Below are 19038 nucleotides of genomic sequence, written 5' to 3'. Positions count from 1 at the left end.
CCAATCAGATGGCAGTAGGTTAAAAACAAGTAATAGCGAGTATCAAGTGCATTTATTACCCAAAATCCTTTCAAAGTTCACACTTTCACTCTACAAGAGTACAAAACGACTGTAGCAGGGATTCACCATATTAAAACAGGATGAACATAATGACTGAAATAAGTATTATGAAATATTATGGCATGCTCTATGAAGTGCTTAAAATAAGCTGTTGAAGTTTGACAAGGCTGTACAACAAGCTGGGTGTAAACTAACAGCACCATGCCTGTAATTGTTTTCTCATCTTGGTTGGAAATTCTCTACATGAAGTTAGAGATGAGTACAGAGGCTAAGTAACACTAAAGTCCAACTGAATAACTGATTAACTCGGTGATAAACAAAATGAAGGCTGATTTAGTCCCATTAGTATGGTCAGTTAGTTTCCTTGATTGGAGGCAGAGTTCAGACGTCTTTACGAGTTTTTCTGAGGGACCTTGATTGTTACCTGAGGTAAAAAATAAAATATGTTTTGAAGCTTTGACATTAACACATTTTGTGAACATACATACAGCTGCTTATGAGATGGTGCTGTTTATTACGTATGTAACGTGGCAACAGTGTTCATACATTTACGTATGTGGCCCAATGGGGCATGAACATTTTATCCTACATTATTGTGGTAGTGATGGGGTCCTTACCGTTTTCACTTCAGTGTAGTTGTCCAGGCCATACTCTCCTAGCTCACGACCGTTACCAGAATATTTGTAGCCACCGAAGGGGGCTTGTGCTCCAAACACATTATAGCAGTTAATCCTTAGGAGAAAGAAATGGACAAACCACATACACAATTATCAGATTATAAATGGGTCAACTTCAGCCAACTTCTGGACCTTTATACTACGGAAAGAAATTGACAATTTGAGGGACATAATGTAAACTAAAGTAATCTAGAAATCAGCATACCAGACAGTGCCAGCGCGAATTCCGCTAGAGATGTAGTGGGCCTTGTCGATGTCTTTGGTGAAGACAGCAGCTGCCAGGCCGTACTTTGTGTCGTTGGCTCTCTCGACCACCTCCTCCAGAGTCTTAAACTTCAGGATCTGCATCACTGGCCCAAAGATCTAAACACAGACAAAGTGTTAGAGAGGAGAAATTAATTTAAAGAATATAACCTAAAGAGATATGTTCTCTGAAGAGAACATGTTACACATGTATGAGCTTGTCTGGCTACTTTCCTTAGAGCTAGAATACTTAATTGAAACAATAAAGCGTTCTCCTCGCCACAGTTTCGCTAAAAAGCTAAGGGATGGAAAAATGTAACCACTCAAATTCATAGACGGTGCTATGGATGCAAGGACTGACCATCCGTTTGTTTACAAACACTGGAGTAAAACAAGCTTATATTGTAGGTTCTGATGGGGTATGACAGGGTATGAACTAAGCTCATGAGGCATTTATACGTTCTATTCTTTAAGAATCAATGGGTATACAGTTGAAGTCGGAAGTTTACTTTAAACAGCTTGGAAAATTCCAGAAAATGATGTCATGGCTTTAGAAGCTTCTGATAAGCTAATTGACATAATGTGAGTCAATTGGAGGTTTACCTGTGGATGTATTTCAAGGCCAACCTTCAAACTCAGTGCCCCTTTGCTTGACATCATGGGAAAATCCAAAGAAATCAGCCAAGACCTCCACAATTGTAGACCTCCACAAGTCTGGTTCATCCTTGGGAGCAATTTCCAAATGCCTGACGGTACCACGTTCATCTGTACAAACAATAGTACGCAAGTATAAAGACCATGGGACCACGCAGCCGTCATACTACTCAGGAAGGAAACGCGTTCTGCCTCCCAGAGATGACCATACTTTTGTGTGAAAAGTGCAAATCAATCCCAGAACAACAGCAAAGGACCTTGTGAAGATGCTGGAGGAAACAGGTACAAAAGTATCTATATCCACAGTAAAACGAGTCCTATATCAACATAAACCTGAAAGGCCGCTCAGCAAGGAAGAAGCCACTGCTCCAAAACCGCCATAAAAAAGCCAGACTCCGGTTTGCAACTTGCACATGGGGATAAAGATCGTACTTTTTGGAGAACTGTCCTCTGGTCTGATGAAACAAAAATAGAACTGTTTGGCCATAATGACCATCGTTATGTTTGGAGGGAAAAGGGGGAGGCTTGCAAGCAGAAGAACACCATCCCAACCGTGAAGCACGCGGCAGGCAGCATCATGTTGTGGGGGTGCTTTGCTGCAGGAGGGACTGGTGCACTTCACAAAATAGATGGCACCATGAGGAAGGAAATTTATGTGGATATATTGAAGCAACATTTCAAGACATCAGTCAGGAAGTTAAAGCTTGGTCGCAAATGGGTCTTCCAAATGGACAATGACCCCAAGCATACTTCCAAAGTTGTGGCAAAATGGCTTAAGGACAACAAAGTCAAGGTATTGGAGTGGCCATCACAAAGCCCTGACCTCAATCCCATAGAAAATTTGTGGGCAGAATTGAAAAAGCGAGTGCGAGCAAGGAGGCCTACAAACCTGACTCAGTTACACCATCTCTGTCATGAAGAATGGGCCAAAATTCACCCAACTTATTGTGGGAAGCTTGTGGAAGGCTACCTGAAACGTTTGACCCAAGTTAAACAATTTAAAGGCAATGCTACCAAATACTAATTGAGTGTATGTAAACATCTGACCCACTGGGAATGTGATGAAAGAAATAAAAGCTGAAATAAATCATTCTCTCTACTATTATTCTGACATTTCACATTCTTAAAATAAATTGGTGATCCTAACTGACCTAAGACAGGGGATTTTTACTAGTATTAAATGTCAGGAATTGTGAAAAACTGAGTTTAAATTGTGAAAAACTGAGGTGTATGTAAACTTCCAACTTCAACTGTATATCATTAATTTACAAGTTCAAAAATGTAGCAACTAAGGATTCTAGCTTCAGAATAGCCTGACAAATATACTTTAGACAATGAAAATATACTGGCTTTTCTTTCCATTTTCATGGGTATAGCCAGTAGGGGGATTCTGTCAAGGCAGCCCCAAAAGCCAAAAGGGTGAATCTTGACAGCCAGTTTCATGAAGAGTGAGTTGTTAATAATGAAAATGCCATGCTGTACCTCCTCACGGGCGATGGTCATGCCGTCCTGGACATCTCCAAAGATGGTTGGTTGGATGAAGTAGCCACGGTCTGCAGCCACACCTCCCCCGCACATCAGCTTGGCCCCCTCACGCTTCCCACTGCTGATGTAGCCCAGAATCTTCTTGAACTGATCCTCATCCACCGAGATAGGGAACCGTTTTACAGTGCTCGTAAGTGGGTGCCTAATTAATGTGTTGGGGAGAGAGCTATAAACCAAACCAGACTACAAGTGCTTGTGTATATGTATGCATGCAAGTGCGTTCTTGTAGTTGTTTTCTGATAAAGGCTCTGCATTTGGAAATGCTGGTACCACAGTTATTTCAGTACAATAGAGTGTGCAGCTCTTTTATTTTTATCCAGTGTCTTATGTTTGGGTGTGTGTCTTCAACTCCAACTCTACTTGTCTTGGTGTGTCTTCAACTCCAACTCTACTCGTCTTGGTGTGTCTTCAACTCCAACTCTACTCGTCTGGGTGTGTCTTCAACTCCTACTCTACTCGTCTGGGTGTGTCTTCAACTCCAACTCTACTCGTCTGGGTGTGTCTTCAACTCCAACTCTACTCGTCTTGGTGTGTCTTCAACTCCAACTCTACTCGTCTGGGTGTGTCTTCAACTCCAACTCTACTCGTCTGGGTGTGTCTTCAACTCCTACTCTACTCGTCTTGGTGTGTCTTCAACTCCAACTCTACTCGTCTGGGTGTGTCTTCAACTCCAACTCTACTCGTCTGGGTGTGTCTTCAACTCCTACTCTACTCCTATGGGTGTGTCTTCAACTCCTATTCTACTCCTCTGGGTGTGTCTTCAACTCCTACTCTACTCGTCTTGGTGTGTCTTCAACTCCTACTCTACTCGTCTGGGTGTGTCTTCAACTCCAACTCTACTCGTCTGGGTGTGTCTTCAACTCCTACTCTACTCCTATGGGTGTGTCTTCAACTCCTATTCTACTCCTCTGGGTGTGTCTTCAACTCCTACTCTACTCGTCTTGGTGTGTCTTCAACTCCTACTCTACTCGTCTGGGTGTGTCTTCAACTCCAACTCTACTCGTCTGGGTGTGTCTTCAACTCCTACTCTACTCCTATGGGTGTGTCTTCAACTCCTATTCTACTCCTCTGGGTGTGTCTTCAACTCCTACTCTACTCGTCTTGGTGTGTCTTCAACTTCTACTCTACTCCTCTGGGTGTGTCTTCAACTCCTACTCTACTCCTCTGGGTGTCTTCAACTCCTACTCTACTCGTCTGGGTGTGTCTTCAACTCCTACTCTACTCGTCTTGGTGTGTCTTCAACTTCTACTCTACTCGTCTGGGTGTGTCTTCAACTCCTACTCTACTCGTCTGGGTGTGTCTTCAACTCCTACTCTACTCGTCTGGGTGTGTCTTCAACTCCTACTCTACTCGTCTGGGTGTGTCTTCAACTCCTACTCTACTCATCTGGGTGTGTCTTCAACTCCTACTCTACTCGTCTGGGTGTCTTCAACTCCTACTCTACTCGTCTGGGTGTCTTCAACTCCTACTCTACTCGTCTGGGTGTGTCTTCAACTCCTACTCTACTCGTCTGGGTGTCTTCAACTCCTACTCTACTCGTCTGGGTGTCTTCAACTCCTACTCTACTCGTCTGGGTGTGTCTTCAACTCCTACTCTACTCGTCTGGGTGTGTCTTGAACTCCTACTCCACTCGTCTGGGTGTCTTCAACTCCTACTCTTTCATCGTCTGGGTGTGTCTTCAACTCCTACTCTACTCGTCTGGGTGTCTTCAACTCCTACTCTACTCGTCTGGGTGTGTCTTCAACTCCTACTCTACTCGTCTGGGTGTGTCTTCAACTCCTACTCTACTCGTCTGGGTGTCTTCAACTCCTACTCTACTCGTCTGGGTGTCTTCAACTCCTACTCTACTCGTCTGGGTGTCTTCAACTCCTACTCTACTCGTCTGGGTGTGTCTTCAACTCCTACTCTACTCGTCTGGGTGTGTCTTGAACTCCTACTCCACTCGTCTGGGTGTCTTCAACTCCTACTCTTTCATCGTCTGGGTGTGTCTTGAACTCCTACTCCACTCGTCTGGGTGTCTTCAACTCCTACTCTTTCATCGTCTGGGTGTGTCTTCAACTCCTACTCTACTCGTCTGGGTGTCTTCAACTCCTACTCTACTCGTCTGGGTGTGTCTTCAACTCCTACTCTACTCGTCTGGGTGTGTCTTCAACTCCTACTCTACTCGTCTGGGTGTCTTCAACTCCTACTCTACTCGTCTGGGTGTCTTCAACTCCTACTCTACTCGTCTGGGTGTCTTCAACTCCTACTCTACTCGTCTGGGTGTGTCTTCAACTCCTACTCTACTCGTCTGGGTGTGTCTTGAACTCCTACTCCACTCGTCTGGGTGTCTTCAACTCCTACTCTTTCATCGTCTGGGTGTGTCTTCAACTCCTACTCTACTCGTCTGGGTGTCTTCAACTCCTACTCTACTCGTCTGGGTGTGTCTTCAACTCCTACTCTACTCGTCTGGGTGTGTCTTCAACTCCTACTCTACTCGTCTGGGTGTCTTCAACTCCTACTCTACTCGTCTGGGTGTCTTCAACTCCTACTCTACTCGTCTGGGTGTGTGCACCATGCAGTATTTCTAACCTGCGGTCCCTGCTCAGTCTTCATGTTGAAGGGGTCTCCCACCACCCTGCTCTTGGCCCGCTCCACGCTGCGCTCCATAAACTCATCATAGATGGTGTCCTGCACGTATGTACGGGAGCCGGCACAGCAGCACTGGCCCTGGTTAAAGAACAGGGCAAAGTGGGACTGTTCCACTGCCTCCGCCACTGCAGAGAGAGAAAGAGAACACAGTCATACATAGCCCATATGTTTCCACTTGACGTTTTGCAGCATTGGACTCCATGAAATTGACACCTGGCCTTGGGGTGAGTAGCTGCCGGAAGTGTTGTGGAATCCAATGGGCTGCTTTAGCATTAGCTAGCCTAGCATGCTGACGAAAAAGGCAGTTTAAAAAACTAGCAGTATTTCAATCTTCTCGGTTTTCCATGTCGGATAATGGGATAATTAGGAGTACTGTGACATCTTCCACCTGGACTGAGGTATGTTTTCTAGCCCTATCCTGCATTTGTCACTGCGGTGCAAACATTATAGCTGAGCAAAGTTTTGACTTGAAGCGGAAGGTGTATAACCTCAAGTCGAAACATATCGGCTAAGTCAGACACAGCAACCGCAATCAAACAAATAAAGACACACAGGCAAACATGCACATGCCGTAGTAGATTTCAGAGGAGGCTGGTGGGAGGTACTATAGGAGGACGGGCTCATTGTAATGCTGGAATGGAATAAACAGAACGGTATCAAACATATGGAGACTCCGTTCCATTCATTCCATTAGTCATTACAATGAGCCTGTACTCCTATAGCTCATCCCATCAGCCTCCTCTGGTAGATGTCCTTTGTTGTAAAAGTAGCAGCTGCCTGCTGCAATTGATACTTCATAAATAAAACGGACACCACACTTTGCTTAAGATATTGCTAAATAATCTGTAGCAGACTATCCAAATTAAGTGTTCCCATTTTTTACATATTTCTAACTGGATGCCCACCCCAAAAGTAAAGTCGCCTTGAGCCATACTCACTGTTGGCATCAGACATGATTATGTTGGGGCTCTTTCCTCCCAGCTCCAGAGTGACCTTCTTCAGGTTGCTGGAGCCAGATGCCTGCTGGATCAGGTGACCTACCTGGACAGATAGAGCATGGAGCTGCTTAGACATCACAGGGCTCATTCTCATACACACACTAATGCACCAAAACACATTGGCCATTTGAAAGCAGTGACTCAGTTCTTTGAGATGCCTGAGGTATGGGTGGTCTGTCTTACCTCAGTAGATCCTGTGAAAGCCACCTTATCCACATCCATGTGGGAGGCGATGGCAGAACCAGCAGATGGACCCATACCAGGCAGGATGTTCACCACACCTGGAGGGAAACCAACCTGAGAGGAGAGAGAGAGAGAGCTTAAGAAATGTGGTAAGGAGGGTGTGTGTGTGTGTGTGTATTAGTGTACCAACCTCCTTGATGAGACTGGCCACATACAGGGCAGTGAGGGGGGTCTGCTCAGCCACCTTCATCACCACAGTGTTGCCTGTAGCCAGAGCTGGCCCCAGCTTCCATGCCTGCATCAGCAGAGGGAAGTTCCACTGAAGGAAGATAGAGGGAGGAAGAGAGTGAACGGTAGAGTGAAGACAGACCATATCAAACATGTGCATAAACTCGTGCAAAGACATAAATCGATGCATGCACTCAACACATTATAGTCCAGGCTGCCACTATATTTACACAACACAGCCTTGTAGCTCTTGTAGCAGCCTTGTAGCCTTGTAGCACCCTGCCTCCAAAACCAGGTTTTGGAGGCAGGGTGTCGCCTTAAATTACATATTCAAATCATATTCAAATTGCGAATATGAACTATTGAGAAAGTATATTGAAAATGTTCCTTAAGATTCATCAAGGTGATCCATCCCTAACCCCTGAACAGCTTAAGATTCATCAAGGTGGTCCATCCTTAACCCCTGAACGGTTTAAGATTCATCAAGGTGGTCCATCCTTAACCCCTGAACAGCTTAAGATTCATCAAGGTGGTCCATCCTTAACCCCTGAACAGCTTAAGATTCATCAAGGTGGTCCATCCTTAACCCCTGAACAGCTTAAGATTCATCAAGGTGGTCCATCCTTAACCCCTGAACGGTTTAAGATTCATCAAGGTGGTCCATCCTTAACCCCTGAACGGTTTAAGATTCATCAAGGTGGTCCATCCTTAACCCCTGAACGGTTTAAGATTCATCAAGGTGGTCTATCCTTAACCCCTGAACGGTTTAAGATTCATCAAGGTGGTCCATCCTTAACCCCTGAACGGCTTAATATTCATCAAGGTGGTCCATCCTTAACCCCTGAACAGCTTAAGATTCATCACGGTGGTCCATCCTTAACCCCTGAACAGCTTAAGATTCATCAAGGTGGTCCATCCCTAACCCCTGAACGGTTTAAGATTCATCAAGGTGGTCCATCCCTAACCCCTGAACGGCTTAATATTCATCAAGGTGGTCCATCCTTAACCCCTGAACAGCTTAAGATTCATCAAGGTGGTCCATCCTTAACCTCTGAACGGTTTAAGATTCATCAAGGAGGTCCATCCCTAACCCCTGAACGGTTTAAGATTCATCAAGGTGGTCCATCCTTAACCCCTGAACGGTTTAAGATTCATCAAGGAGGTCCATCCCTAACCCTTGAACGGTTTAAGATTTATCAAGGTGGTCCATCCTTAACCCCTGAACGGTTTAAGATTCATCAAGGTGGTCCATCCCTAACCCCTGAACGGTTTAAGATTCATCAAGGTGGTCCATCCCTAACCCCTGAACGGTTTAAGATTCATCAAGGTGGTCCATCCCTAACCCCTGAACGGTTTAAGATTCATCAAGGAGGTCCATCCCTAACCCCTGAACGGTTTAAGATTTATCAAGGTGGTCCATCCTTAACCCCTGAACGGTTTAAGATTCATCAAGGTGGTCCATCCCTAACCCCTGAACGGTTTAAGATTCATCAAGGTGGTCCATCCCTAACCCCTGAACGGTTTAAGATTCATCAAGGTGGTCCATCCCTAACCCCTGAACGGTTTAAGATTCATCAAGGTGGTCCATCCCTAACCCCTGAACGGTTTAAGATTCATCAAGGTGGTCCATCCCTAACCCCTGAACGGTTTAAGATTCATCAAGGTGGTCCATCCCTAATCCCTGAACGGTTTAAGATTCATCAAGGTGGTCCATCCCTAACCCCTGAACGGTTCCTTCACTCACTCACCGGGATGATCTGGCCACACACACCAATGGGCTCATGACGGGTGTAGCAGAAGAAGTCTCCATCGATGGGAATGGTCTTCCCCTCCCACTTATCTGCCCAGCCTGCACAGTACCTGTGCACACACATGCACACACAGACAGTAAACACTTGGACCCAAGAATCCTCAAAAATATTACACCTTTCAGATACATCAAAAGGGATATGGGGGATGTCAATATTTCTCAACTGCATTAAGTACTCACTACATTCCATATTCAGTAAATACTAGGAGGACACTAGACTCAGTAGGGCTACCATGTATAAATGTTTATTATGAAATAGAACTGCAGCAACTATAGTTTCAGATATCAAGAGTAAAAGGAAATGTGTATTTTTTCCAAGAAGGAAACTGTAAATGAGTCTATTTCCAATCCATTAAAAGGTAAACAAGCAGACTTGCAGTAGATTGAGATAGTGATTGGATCCACAGTGAGTATACAGTAAGCAGTCTAGGTCATGGTGCTGTGTGCCAGCCAATCAAATAAGGGAGGTTTGGCAGTCTGCAGTCACATTCTTGTAAGAACTAATTCACAGTCAGTCTCACCCTCTTTTTCCCCCTCTCTTTCCCACCATTCTGTCTCTGCCTCGCACACACTTGAAATGTAACATAAACATTCAACCATATAGCATAACGCCACATCTGGCACTTAAGATTCATGACAACTCATACATTTTTGGTTTGCATATGTAACCGATGTGAAATGGCTAGTTAGTTAGCGGTGGTGCGCGCTAATAGCGTTTCAATCAGTGACGTCACCCGCTCTGAGACCTGAAGTGATTGTTCCCCTTGCGTTGCAAGGGCCGCGGATATTGTGGCGCAATGGGTAACGATGCTTCGTGGGTGTCAGTTGTTGATGTGTGCAAGGGTCCCTGGTTCGAGCCCAGGTTGGGGCGAAGAGAGGGACGGAACCTACACAGTTACATTGGTGCCGTGACCCGGATCATTGGTTGCTGCGGAAAAGGAGGAGGTCAAAAGGGGGGTGAGTGTAACCGATGTGAAATGGCTAGTTAGTTAGCGGTGGTGCGCGCTAATAGCGTTTCAATCAGTGACGTCACCCGCTCTGAGACCTGAAGTGGTTGTTCCCCTTGCGTTGCAAGGACCGCGGCTTTTGTGGCGCGATGGGTAACGATGCTTCGTGGGGTGTCAGTTGTTGATGTGTGCAAGGGTCCCTGGTTCGAGCCCAGGTTGGGGCGAAGAGAGGGACGGAACCTACACTGTTACACAGAAAGTAATAATAATAAATCTATTACATTTGTAAAGCGCTTTTCATTATACAGAATAATATCAAAGTGCATAAAATAAAAACCAAATAGAACGTTAGAAGGCAACTGACACAAAGAACACAGCTGACACGACAAGGGACAAGGTCACCAAGGAGCCCAGCTATCAACAGAAAGCCTTCCTAAAGAGAAAGGTTTTTAGGCCCGTTTTAAAGGAGCCCGGAGTCTGTGGTGCCTTCAGGTGATCCGGGAGGGCATTCCAGAGGCTGGGGGCAGTTGAGCTGAAAGCCTGATCCCCCCCCAAGGATAAAATGCATGCGTTCATTTCACTGCTCTCACACATACACACTGCAATTTATATTACTGTGACTGACCTGAGGCACTTGACCACCATGGGCACGTCTACGCTGTAGGATACGGCATAGGGCTTCCCATTGTCCAGGGTCTCCAGTTCCTATGGCAAAATAAGGTCAAAGTGTCAACAGAGTTACGCCATGGCCTAACTGATGAAGTTTGATTGGGGACAGATAGTAGCAAGGCTGTATTCTGCATTACGTAACATTGTCAAACAAAGGTTTCATCGTACATTGATGATTCATGTTTTCTTTAAAATCCACAATATGGATCTCTCCACAGCCTCAAAGTATCTAGATGGCAGCTTTATTAAATAGTATCCGCAAAACACCAGTCTCAACATCAACAGTGAAGAGGCGACTCCGGGATGCTGGCCTTCTAGGCAGAGTTGCAAAGAAAAAGCCATATCTCAGACTGGCCATTAAAAATAAAATATTAAGATGGGCAAAAGAACACAGACACTGGACAGAGGAACTCTGCCTAGAAGGCCAGCATCCCGGAGTCGCCTCTTCACTGTTGACGTTGAGACTGGTATTTTGCGGGTACTATTTAATGAAGCTTCCAGTTGAGGACTTGTGATGCGTCTGTTTCTCAAACTAGACACTCTAATGTACTTGTCCTCTTGCTCAGTTGTGCACTGGGGCCTCCCACTCCTCTTTCTATTCTGGTTAGACCAGTTTGTGCTGTTCTGTGGAGGGAGTAGTACACAGCATGTGTACGAGATCTTCAATTTCTTGGCAATTTCTAGTATGGAATAGACTTCATTTCTCAGAACAAGAATAGACTGACGAGTTTCAGAAGAAAGTTCTTTGTTTCTGACCATTTTGAGCCTGTAATCGAACCCACAAATGCTGATGCTCCAGATACTCAACAAGTCTAAAGAAAGACAGTTTTATTGCTTCTTTAATCAGAACAACAGTTTTCAGCTGTGCTAACATAATTGCAAAAGGGTTTTCGAATGATCAATTAGCCTTTTAAAATGATAAACTTGGATTAGCTAATACAACGTGCCATTGGAACACAGGAGTGATGGTTTCTGAAAATGGGCCTCTGTACACCTACGTAGATATTCCATAAAAAAATCTTTCCAGCTACAATAGTCATTTACAACATTAGCAATCTCTACACTGTATTTCTGATCAATTTGATGTTATTTTAATGGACAAAAAATTTGCTTTTCTTTCAAAAACAAGGACATTTCTAAGTGACCCCAAACTTTTGAACGGTAGTGTGTGTGTGTATATATATATATATATATATATATGTTTTTTTTTACAAAAGAATATATGGGGGATTGGAAACAATGCAGACAATTACATTGCTGGAAGCCATCTGCAATAATAAAGCTGATCTACCCCCTAAAAAATGTTAATTAAAAAAATGTCAATACCTTCCTAGAAAGAGCTAATAGATATCCAGTGTTGTACACAGAAGCATACAGTATGTATTTAGAGGTAGGCTCTGTAACGTGCTGCTAATGGGCTAAACAGATGTTTTACTATAACATTGTCATATCAAATTACAGGGACTATTTTCTGCTACAGGGTGTTAATCAGTTCAGAGTCCAGTTAAACACCTGTAACCCTCACTTTAGTTAGGTCACATTAGAATCCAATATTTTGAGAAATAAAAAAGAGACTGTTGCACAAGCAAGACAAAACCCGGGGAATTAATTTGCTCATCGTCAACAGAGTGAATCACAGATTATCGTCGTCCACGCGCCATTTATTTGGCTTGGCAAATGGGAACACAAGAGTATATGTGGTCAACATAACACACACGACAAAACGTATCTAGATACAACATTTACAGGCACGTACAGTTCATGTTGAAGACATTGGTACTGACGAGTCACTGGCTTGGCTCTGGACAGACTCCCTCTCACATACACACCATATCCATATTTAACATGTAGGTGGAGTCGGTTCAGTGGACAGAATCATTGCTATTTCCAGACCTGATGGACCTTGCACCCCTGATAAACCAATCTGACAGTAGTTAATCAAGTCCAATCTAAATACTGTACTAACAATCCTACTCTCTTGTAATATACCACACACACACACACACACACACACACACATACACTAAGCAGCTTGTTTCTCTCTCCAAGAACCAATCCTTTGTGTAAACAAAAGGAAATCAGATTTTAGCAGGGCCTCATTTACCAGGCAAAGTAGGGCAGCTTCCTGTGCTGAAGCTGTTCATTCTTTTATCAAAACAAGCCCAGAGAAACCCTTTCACCACTATAGCCTTTCCCCTAATACTTTCACCAAACAAGCCAAACACACCAACAAATATGTTTTGTGTATGTCTTGTAAGAGCAGCACTAAGTAATTATTTTACTCCACTTCCCCAGAGGTTTCTCAGTGTTGATCTTGTGACCTAGCCGTGACCCTGCGTCTCTATCTCTGCCATGTGACTTCAGTGCGGGAGCTGCTCAGGCCAGCAACCTGTGGAATACAGGACTAACAGTGACTCTGCAAAATATGGCGCTGCTGTTTACAAGCCAAATAAATCTATCCGAACATACTTTTTTTAAAGATAATATTTCTGAGTAAAATGTTTCCACCACTGGAAGGTAACATTTGTCATCAGACAAAGCACTGTGTCAGTGCCACACAAGTAACCTCTAATACAATCCAAACAACTTTGCTTTCTTTGGCCTGAGTGCCAGTGTAACGTCCGTCGTCAAGAATGGACCAAGGCGCAGCAGGTATGTGGATACTCATGTTTTTTAATTTAAAAAAAAGGAGTAAAGTATCCACTGGACAAAAAACAATAAAGACAACAGCAACAGTCTTGCAGGCACATACAACGCAGTGCAAGGACAACTACCCACAAAACCAAGTGACAAACATACTCCTACATATATGACTCCCAATCAGGAACAACGATCCCCAGCTGTTCCTGATCAGGAGTCACAAGACCAACACAGAACATTCACACACACAAGACTGCCACGTCCTGAACCCAAAACTACTACAACAGCTCCATCTGCTGGTCAGGACGTGACAGTACCCCCCCCCCTCAAGGTCCAGACCCCAGAATGCACCTAACAACAGAAAACACCAACAAACAAAATCCCCAACAAAACCCATAAACAATAACCCCTAAACAATAAGGGAGGGAAGGGAGGGTGGCTGCCGTCACCGACGGCACTGTGCTACACCCTCCCTCCCCAACCCACCTATCCTGGAGGTGGCTCAGGTGCAGGACGTGGACCTCGCTCCACCTTCGGCATCGCCCACTTTGGTGGCGCCGATAGCTGCACCGGGCAGACGGGCCACTCGGGCTGGGCCAGAGGACAGGCGGGCCACTCGGGCTGGGCCGGAGGACAGACGGGCCACTCGGGCTGTGCCGGAGGACAGGCGGGCCACTCGGGCTGGGCCGGAGGACAGGAGGGCCACTCCGGCTGGGCCGGAGGACCGGAGGGCCACTCGGGCTGGGCCGGAGGACAGGAGGGCCACTCGGGCTGGGCCGGAGGACCAGAGGGCCACTCGGCCTGGGCCGGAGGACAGGAGGGCCACTCGGCCTGGGCCGGAGGACAGGAGGGCCACTCGGGCTGGGCCGGAGGACAGGAGGGCCACTCGGGCTGGGCCGGAGGACAGGAGGGCCACTCGGGCTGGGCCGGAGGACCGGAGGGCCACTCGGGCTGGGCCGGAGGACAGGAGGGCCACTCGGGCTGGGCCGGAGGACAGGAGGGCCACTCGGGCTGGGCCGGAGGACCGGAGGGCCACTCGGGCTGGGCCGGAGGACAGGAGGGCCACTCGGGCTGGGCCGGAGGACAGAAGGGCCACTCGGGCTGGGCCGGAGGACAGGAGGGCCACTCGGGCTGATCCTGACTGACGGGCCACTCTGGCAGCTCCGGGCAGTCTGGCCACTCTGGCAGCTCCGGGCAGTCTGGCCACTCTGGCAGCTCCGGGCAGTCGGGCCACTCTGGCATTTCCGGGCAGACGGGCCACTCTGGCGGCTCCTGACTAGCGGGCGGCTCTGGCGACTTACGACTGGCGGGCAGCTCTGGCGACTTACGACTGGCGGGCAGCTCTGGTGACTTACGACTGGCGGGCAGCTCTGGTGACTTACGACTGGCGGGCAGCTCTGGTGGCTTACGACTGGCGGGCAGCTCTGGTGACTGTTGACTGGCGAGGCTGGGCTGACGCACTAGACTCCTGATGCGTGGGGCTGGTACTGGACGTGCCAGCCTGGAGACACGCACCTCCATGCTAGTGCGTCTAGCGGGAAACACCGGACCGAAAGGGCGCACTGGCGGTCTTGAGTGCAGGGTTGGCATCACCCCTTCCGGCTCGATGCTCACCTTGCCCTGGCACCTGCGGGGCGCTGGTACCGGGCGGACTGGGCTGTGCATCCGTATAGGCGAGATGGTGCGTACCTCAGCATAACATGGCGCCCTCCACCTCATACGCACCTCCCTGTAGTCACGGGTAGCTGGCTTACGGCTCTTCCTTGGCCTGGCCAAACTACCCGTGTGCCCCCTCCAAAAAAATTATTGGGGGTGCCTCTCCGGCTTCCTCGCCAGCCGTGTTCCAGCATAACGTTCGCGTTGGTTCCTCTGTCCAGCTGCCTCCACTCTCCTGAGTGCCTCCACCTGTTCCCATGGGAGGCGATCCCTTCCGGCCAGGATCTCCTCCCAGGTGTAGGCTCCCTTGCCGTCCAGGACGTCCTCCCATGTCCATTCCTCCATTTTGTTCTCCTGTGGCTTCCTCCTCTTCTGCTGCTTGGTCCTTTGGTGGTGGGTAGTTCTGTAACGTCCGTCGTCAAGAATGGACCAAGGTGCAGCAGGTATGTGGATACTCATGTTTTTTAATTTCAAAAAAAGGAGTAAAGTATCCACTGGACAAAAAACAATAAAGACAACAGCAACAGTCTTGCAGGCACATACAACGCAGTGCAAGGACAACTACCCACAAAACCAAGTGACAAACATTCTCCTACATATATGACTCCCAATCAGGAACAACGATCCCCAGCTGTTCCTGATCAGGAGTCACAAGACCAACACAGAACATTCACACACACAAGACTGCCACGTCCTGACCCCAAAACTACTACAACAGCTCCATCTGCTGGTCAGGACGTGACAGCCAGACCAGGAATGTTGTGCATCTAATTAGCCGCTCATAACACCACTTCAGGTTAATCATTTATTTCCATTGACCAGCAGAAATGGGACGGCGTCACTGACCGCTAGGTAGGCTGTGTCCCTCTCGATTGCGTCTGCCAGCCGGCTCAGGAGCAGCCCGCGGTCCGACGCGTCCATGCGTCGCCATGGTGACCCAAACCTGAAGGCCTCCCTGGCAGCCTTCACAGCCTTGTCCACATCTGCCTGGAAAGAGGGAGAAGGAGGCCACAGAGGGAAAACAGAGGGAGATGAAAAGACAAGCAAACCAAATCAGAAATATTAGATGATATAATTTAAAGGAAAACAATGCACACTGCTGCTCATGCTCGCAGGTGATATTTATTTACAACAACGTTTCAATCCTTAGGTCAACAGGCATCATTTAAAAAAATAACATCAAGTAATTCAATTACGACAGTGTAATAACACAAAACGATGGTCACACACCTGGCCCCTGCAAGATTGTGCTCTAATTACACCTGTTGTTACGGTTAACTTTTCCCCTGGTTATTTTACCCTCTCGTCCTCCTACCACACCTAATTGTCATGTTTCTGCTTCAGGCAACTTGTTGTTGTCTTAGCATGCCAAGAATGTAGTGTTGTTGAATACAGAAACAGTGAGGGGCCTGTTCAAATGCTTTGAAAAATGCCGTCTTCCTTCCTCCCTTCCTTGAGTCAGTCATTACGACTGAATAGGTCCAAGCTATGTAGGCTAGTGGAACCCCTGCTTTCACCTATCCAATTATATTAGTTCAGTGATTACTCCAAGGAATCAAGGAGGTAAGTCTTGTAAATAGACAGAACAGGGCCAGGTTTCAAGGCAGTTCCAGCCACTGACCTTGTCTGCCTCAGCCACCTGACAGATGACCTCTCCTGTGGCTGGGTTGATGGTGGGGAAGGACCTCTTGCTGACGGCATCCTGCCACTGGTTATTGATGAACAGCTGTAATGAGACAGAGGAGATTTGATTAGGCTCTATGTTTAGATTACAGATGTTATCACAACTCTTTGATCTAATAGACCAAAAATAAATTGGAGCCAGTATAAACACTGTATTGTCCAATTGCATCCCATTACTTCCCTTCAGTTTTTATTTGTGCGGTATTGTAAGATACTGTCTCTGACATAATATTACAATGGTATAGAAGTCTCTTTATAAATTCATCAGAAACAATTGAACAGAAACACATGCATGTACATTATGTGTGTTGTGGGTCTCTATGTACAAGCTGGTCTTTCAACTCTAGCAAAAGTTTTATTAATGCAACCCAGGAAGGTTTCTGGCTCTCTGCCACATTACAGTTTTGCATAACACCATCATACCCAACAATTATCTAGTGTATATGTAATTCAGTTGACCTAATGTATCGGATAAGTACGTTCTCACAAGGTTCAATCAGGCCAAGTGTTGTAATGTCAATAAGAGTTATCAACTAGTAGGCTAGCTAGTCAAGCAACAAATAATTAATCTAGTCCAAAAGATATTGCAATTCTCACGTATGCCTAGTTGCCTTGCAATGAATTGCACATGACAGAAATACACTAAACCGATCATTTCAGTCGTGTGCAACAATGATAACAGCTACTCAACAGGTCATTCAACAGGTCAATGCTTATCGCTTACCTTGTCATAATGGACTTCGGGCTGTGCGCTTGGAACCGGGATGGCGGCCGCCGAATACTGACAATTGGAAATGCCAGCGATTCGAGGCAAAGTTCGGGATAACACAATTCGAAGCATGGTTCTTCTTCACCACAAAGGTGTTTGTCAACCAGGGAGAATGGAGAGCGGGCTTTCACAAAGGATTGTACAGTGTAGTCGATCATCATTTGTCACCCGCCCCCAAGAGCATGCGCAGTAGAGCCTTCCTTAGATTACGTTTTCAAAGTGAAATGTAGACTATAGCGCCTGCATCAATACCGTTCAAATTCATAAAGGGGGTAAAACAAAATAGCAAATCAGACCTCAAAAACACATTTTGTTACAATATTTCACTTCATTTTTGCAACAGCCTCCCCAACATCCAAAATAATGGAGAGTAAACTATTCAACCAAGGTAAGGGAAACATTTACAAAGCAATATTATAAATGAGAGCACATTTTCAACACAAGAAATCATGAGCAAAAACAAGCAGACAAGTTATGCACACCCTCATTCCCAGTGGTGTAAAGTACTTAAGTAGTGTAGGAGTGTGGAGTGTGCCCATGGCTATCCATAAATTAGAAAAACATTGTGCCGTCTGGTTTGCTTAATATTAGGAATTTGTAATTATTTATACTTTTTCTTTAACTTTTGATACTTAAGTATATTTTAGAAATTACATTTACTGTTGTATACTTAAGTACTGTATATTTAAAACCAAATACTTTTATACTTTTACTCAAGTAGAATTTTAGGGTGATTATGCAACTATGGGCACTTCTATGTCCTCGGGTCAATTTTGGGGATTTTATAAAAATATAACAAATACAAATATTTGTATGTTAAGTTCACACTGGAATCACCCCATACTTTTTTAAAACATCTCTCTATCAAGTATTCTAAAAAAATGTGTATGAAATGTATGCATTCACTACTGTAAGTCGCTCTGGATAAGAGCGTCTGCTAAATGACTAAAATGTAAAATGTAAATGTACTTTTCAGATCCATTTTATACCTCAATTTCACTATTTTGCCCTTGTCCCTGACCCAGACTTTTAAGCTTCTACTATGTTTTTCTATGAGAAAACATTAATAATTACACATTATATAATGTATGTATTACAGAAAGAATCAATTAAATAAAATCTATATTAATATTTATTGTGAGTATGCCCTTTATATTGTCTTTTACACAAAATAGACCTGTCCTTTGGGAGTGGTGTCATTTCCACCACTGAGGACAAATTCCTCATTAATAACGTTTTTTCAAGAGAATATTAATTTAGTTACCATGGAAACATATTGTGACACTGAAGCACATGGCTGCAGTGGACAGTTGTTCCAGATGTGATGTCCAGAAGTTGAAGAAAAATCGAGGTAAATATTGCTTGTGTAGAGAATATTTTAATTGTCAGTCATTTCCAAACAGGCTATAATTTCTTTAATTTGTTGTAGAACTTTATATGTATATTTTTATATTTTATGTATTTAGTGTAAACGATATGCTAGCTGTAATACTAACCAAAGCATACTAAGCAGTCTGTATATTTTCTCCAGAAACTGTAGAAGTGTCATTTCCATCACAGTCATTTCCATCACAAACTTAAGTGTGGTGGAAATTACAGAAAGTGGTGGAAATGACACAAATCCATTATCTTATTCGTTTTTACT

At 45.3% G+C, this 19038-nt stretch overlaps 1 protein-coding gene across 1 annotated transcript; it reads right to left on the bottom strand.

Moving 5' to 3' along the window:
- Positions 1 to 33: 33 nt before the first annotated feature.
- Positions 34 to 17534, bottom strand: LOC115182238 (aldehyde dehydrogenase, mitochondrial). The gene is made up of 13 exons (XM_029743867.1): positions 17349 to 17534; positions 16563 to 16667; positions 15788 to 15928; positions 10602 to 10681; positions 8968 to 9079; positions 7182 to 7310; positions 6992 to 7105; positions 6749 to 6851; positions 5751 to 5935; positions 3117 to 3266; positions 943 to 1100; positions 678 to 792; positions 34 to 484 (listed from the first exon to the last, which is right to left on the bottom strand). The coding sequence occupies exons 1-13, from the start codon at positions 17463 to 17465 to the stop codon at positions 452 to 454; spliced, it is 1542 nt and encodes a 513-aa protein (XP_029599727.1). The 5' UTR covers positions 17466 to 17534; the 3' UTR covers positions 34 to 451.
- Positions 17535 to 19038: the final 1504 nt, after the last annotated feature.

The sequence above is a fragment of the Salmo trutta genome, chromosome 3, assembly GCF_901001165.1.
Source record: "Salmo trutta chromosome 3, fSalTru1.1, whole genome shotgun sequence".
Taxonomy (NCBI): Eukaryota; Metazoa; Chordata; class Actinopteri; order Salmoniformes; family Salmonidae; genus Salmo; species Salmo trutta.
The sequence above is the reverse complement of the archived record's forward strand: the minus strand, read 5'-3'. Positions and strand labels throughout refer to the sequence as shown.

Excerpts from the sequence above, each read along its gene's own strand:
- LOC115182238 (XM_029743867.1), bottom strand. The coding sequence starts at position 17,465 with ATGCTTCGAATTGTGTTATCCCGAACTTTGCCTCGAATCGCTGGCATT. Across the intron at positions 7,311-8,967 it reads TGTGTGGCCAGATCATCCCG|TGGAACTTCCCTCTGCTGAT; the intron begins GTGAGTGAGTGA and ends ATCTTCCTTCAG. Across the intron at positions 5,936-6,748 it reads AATCATGTCTGATGCCAACA|TGGCGGAGGCAGTGGAACAG; the intron begins GTGAGTATGGCT and ends CTCTCTCTGCAG.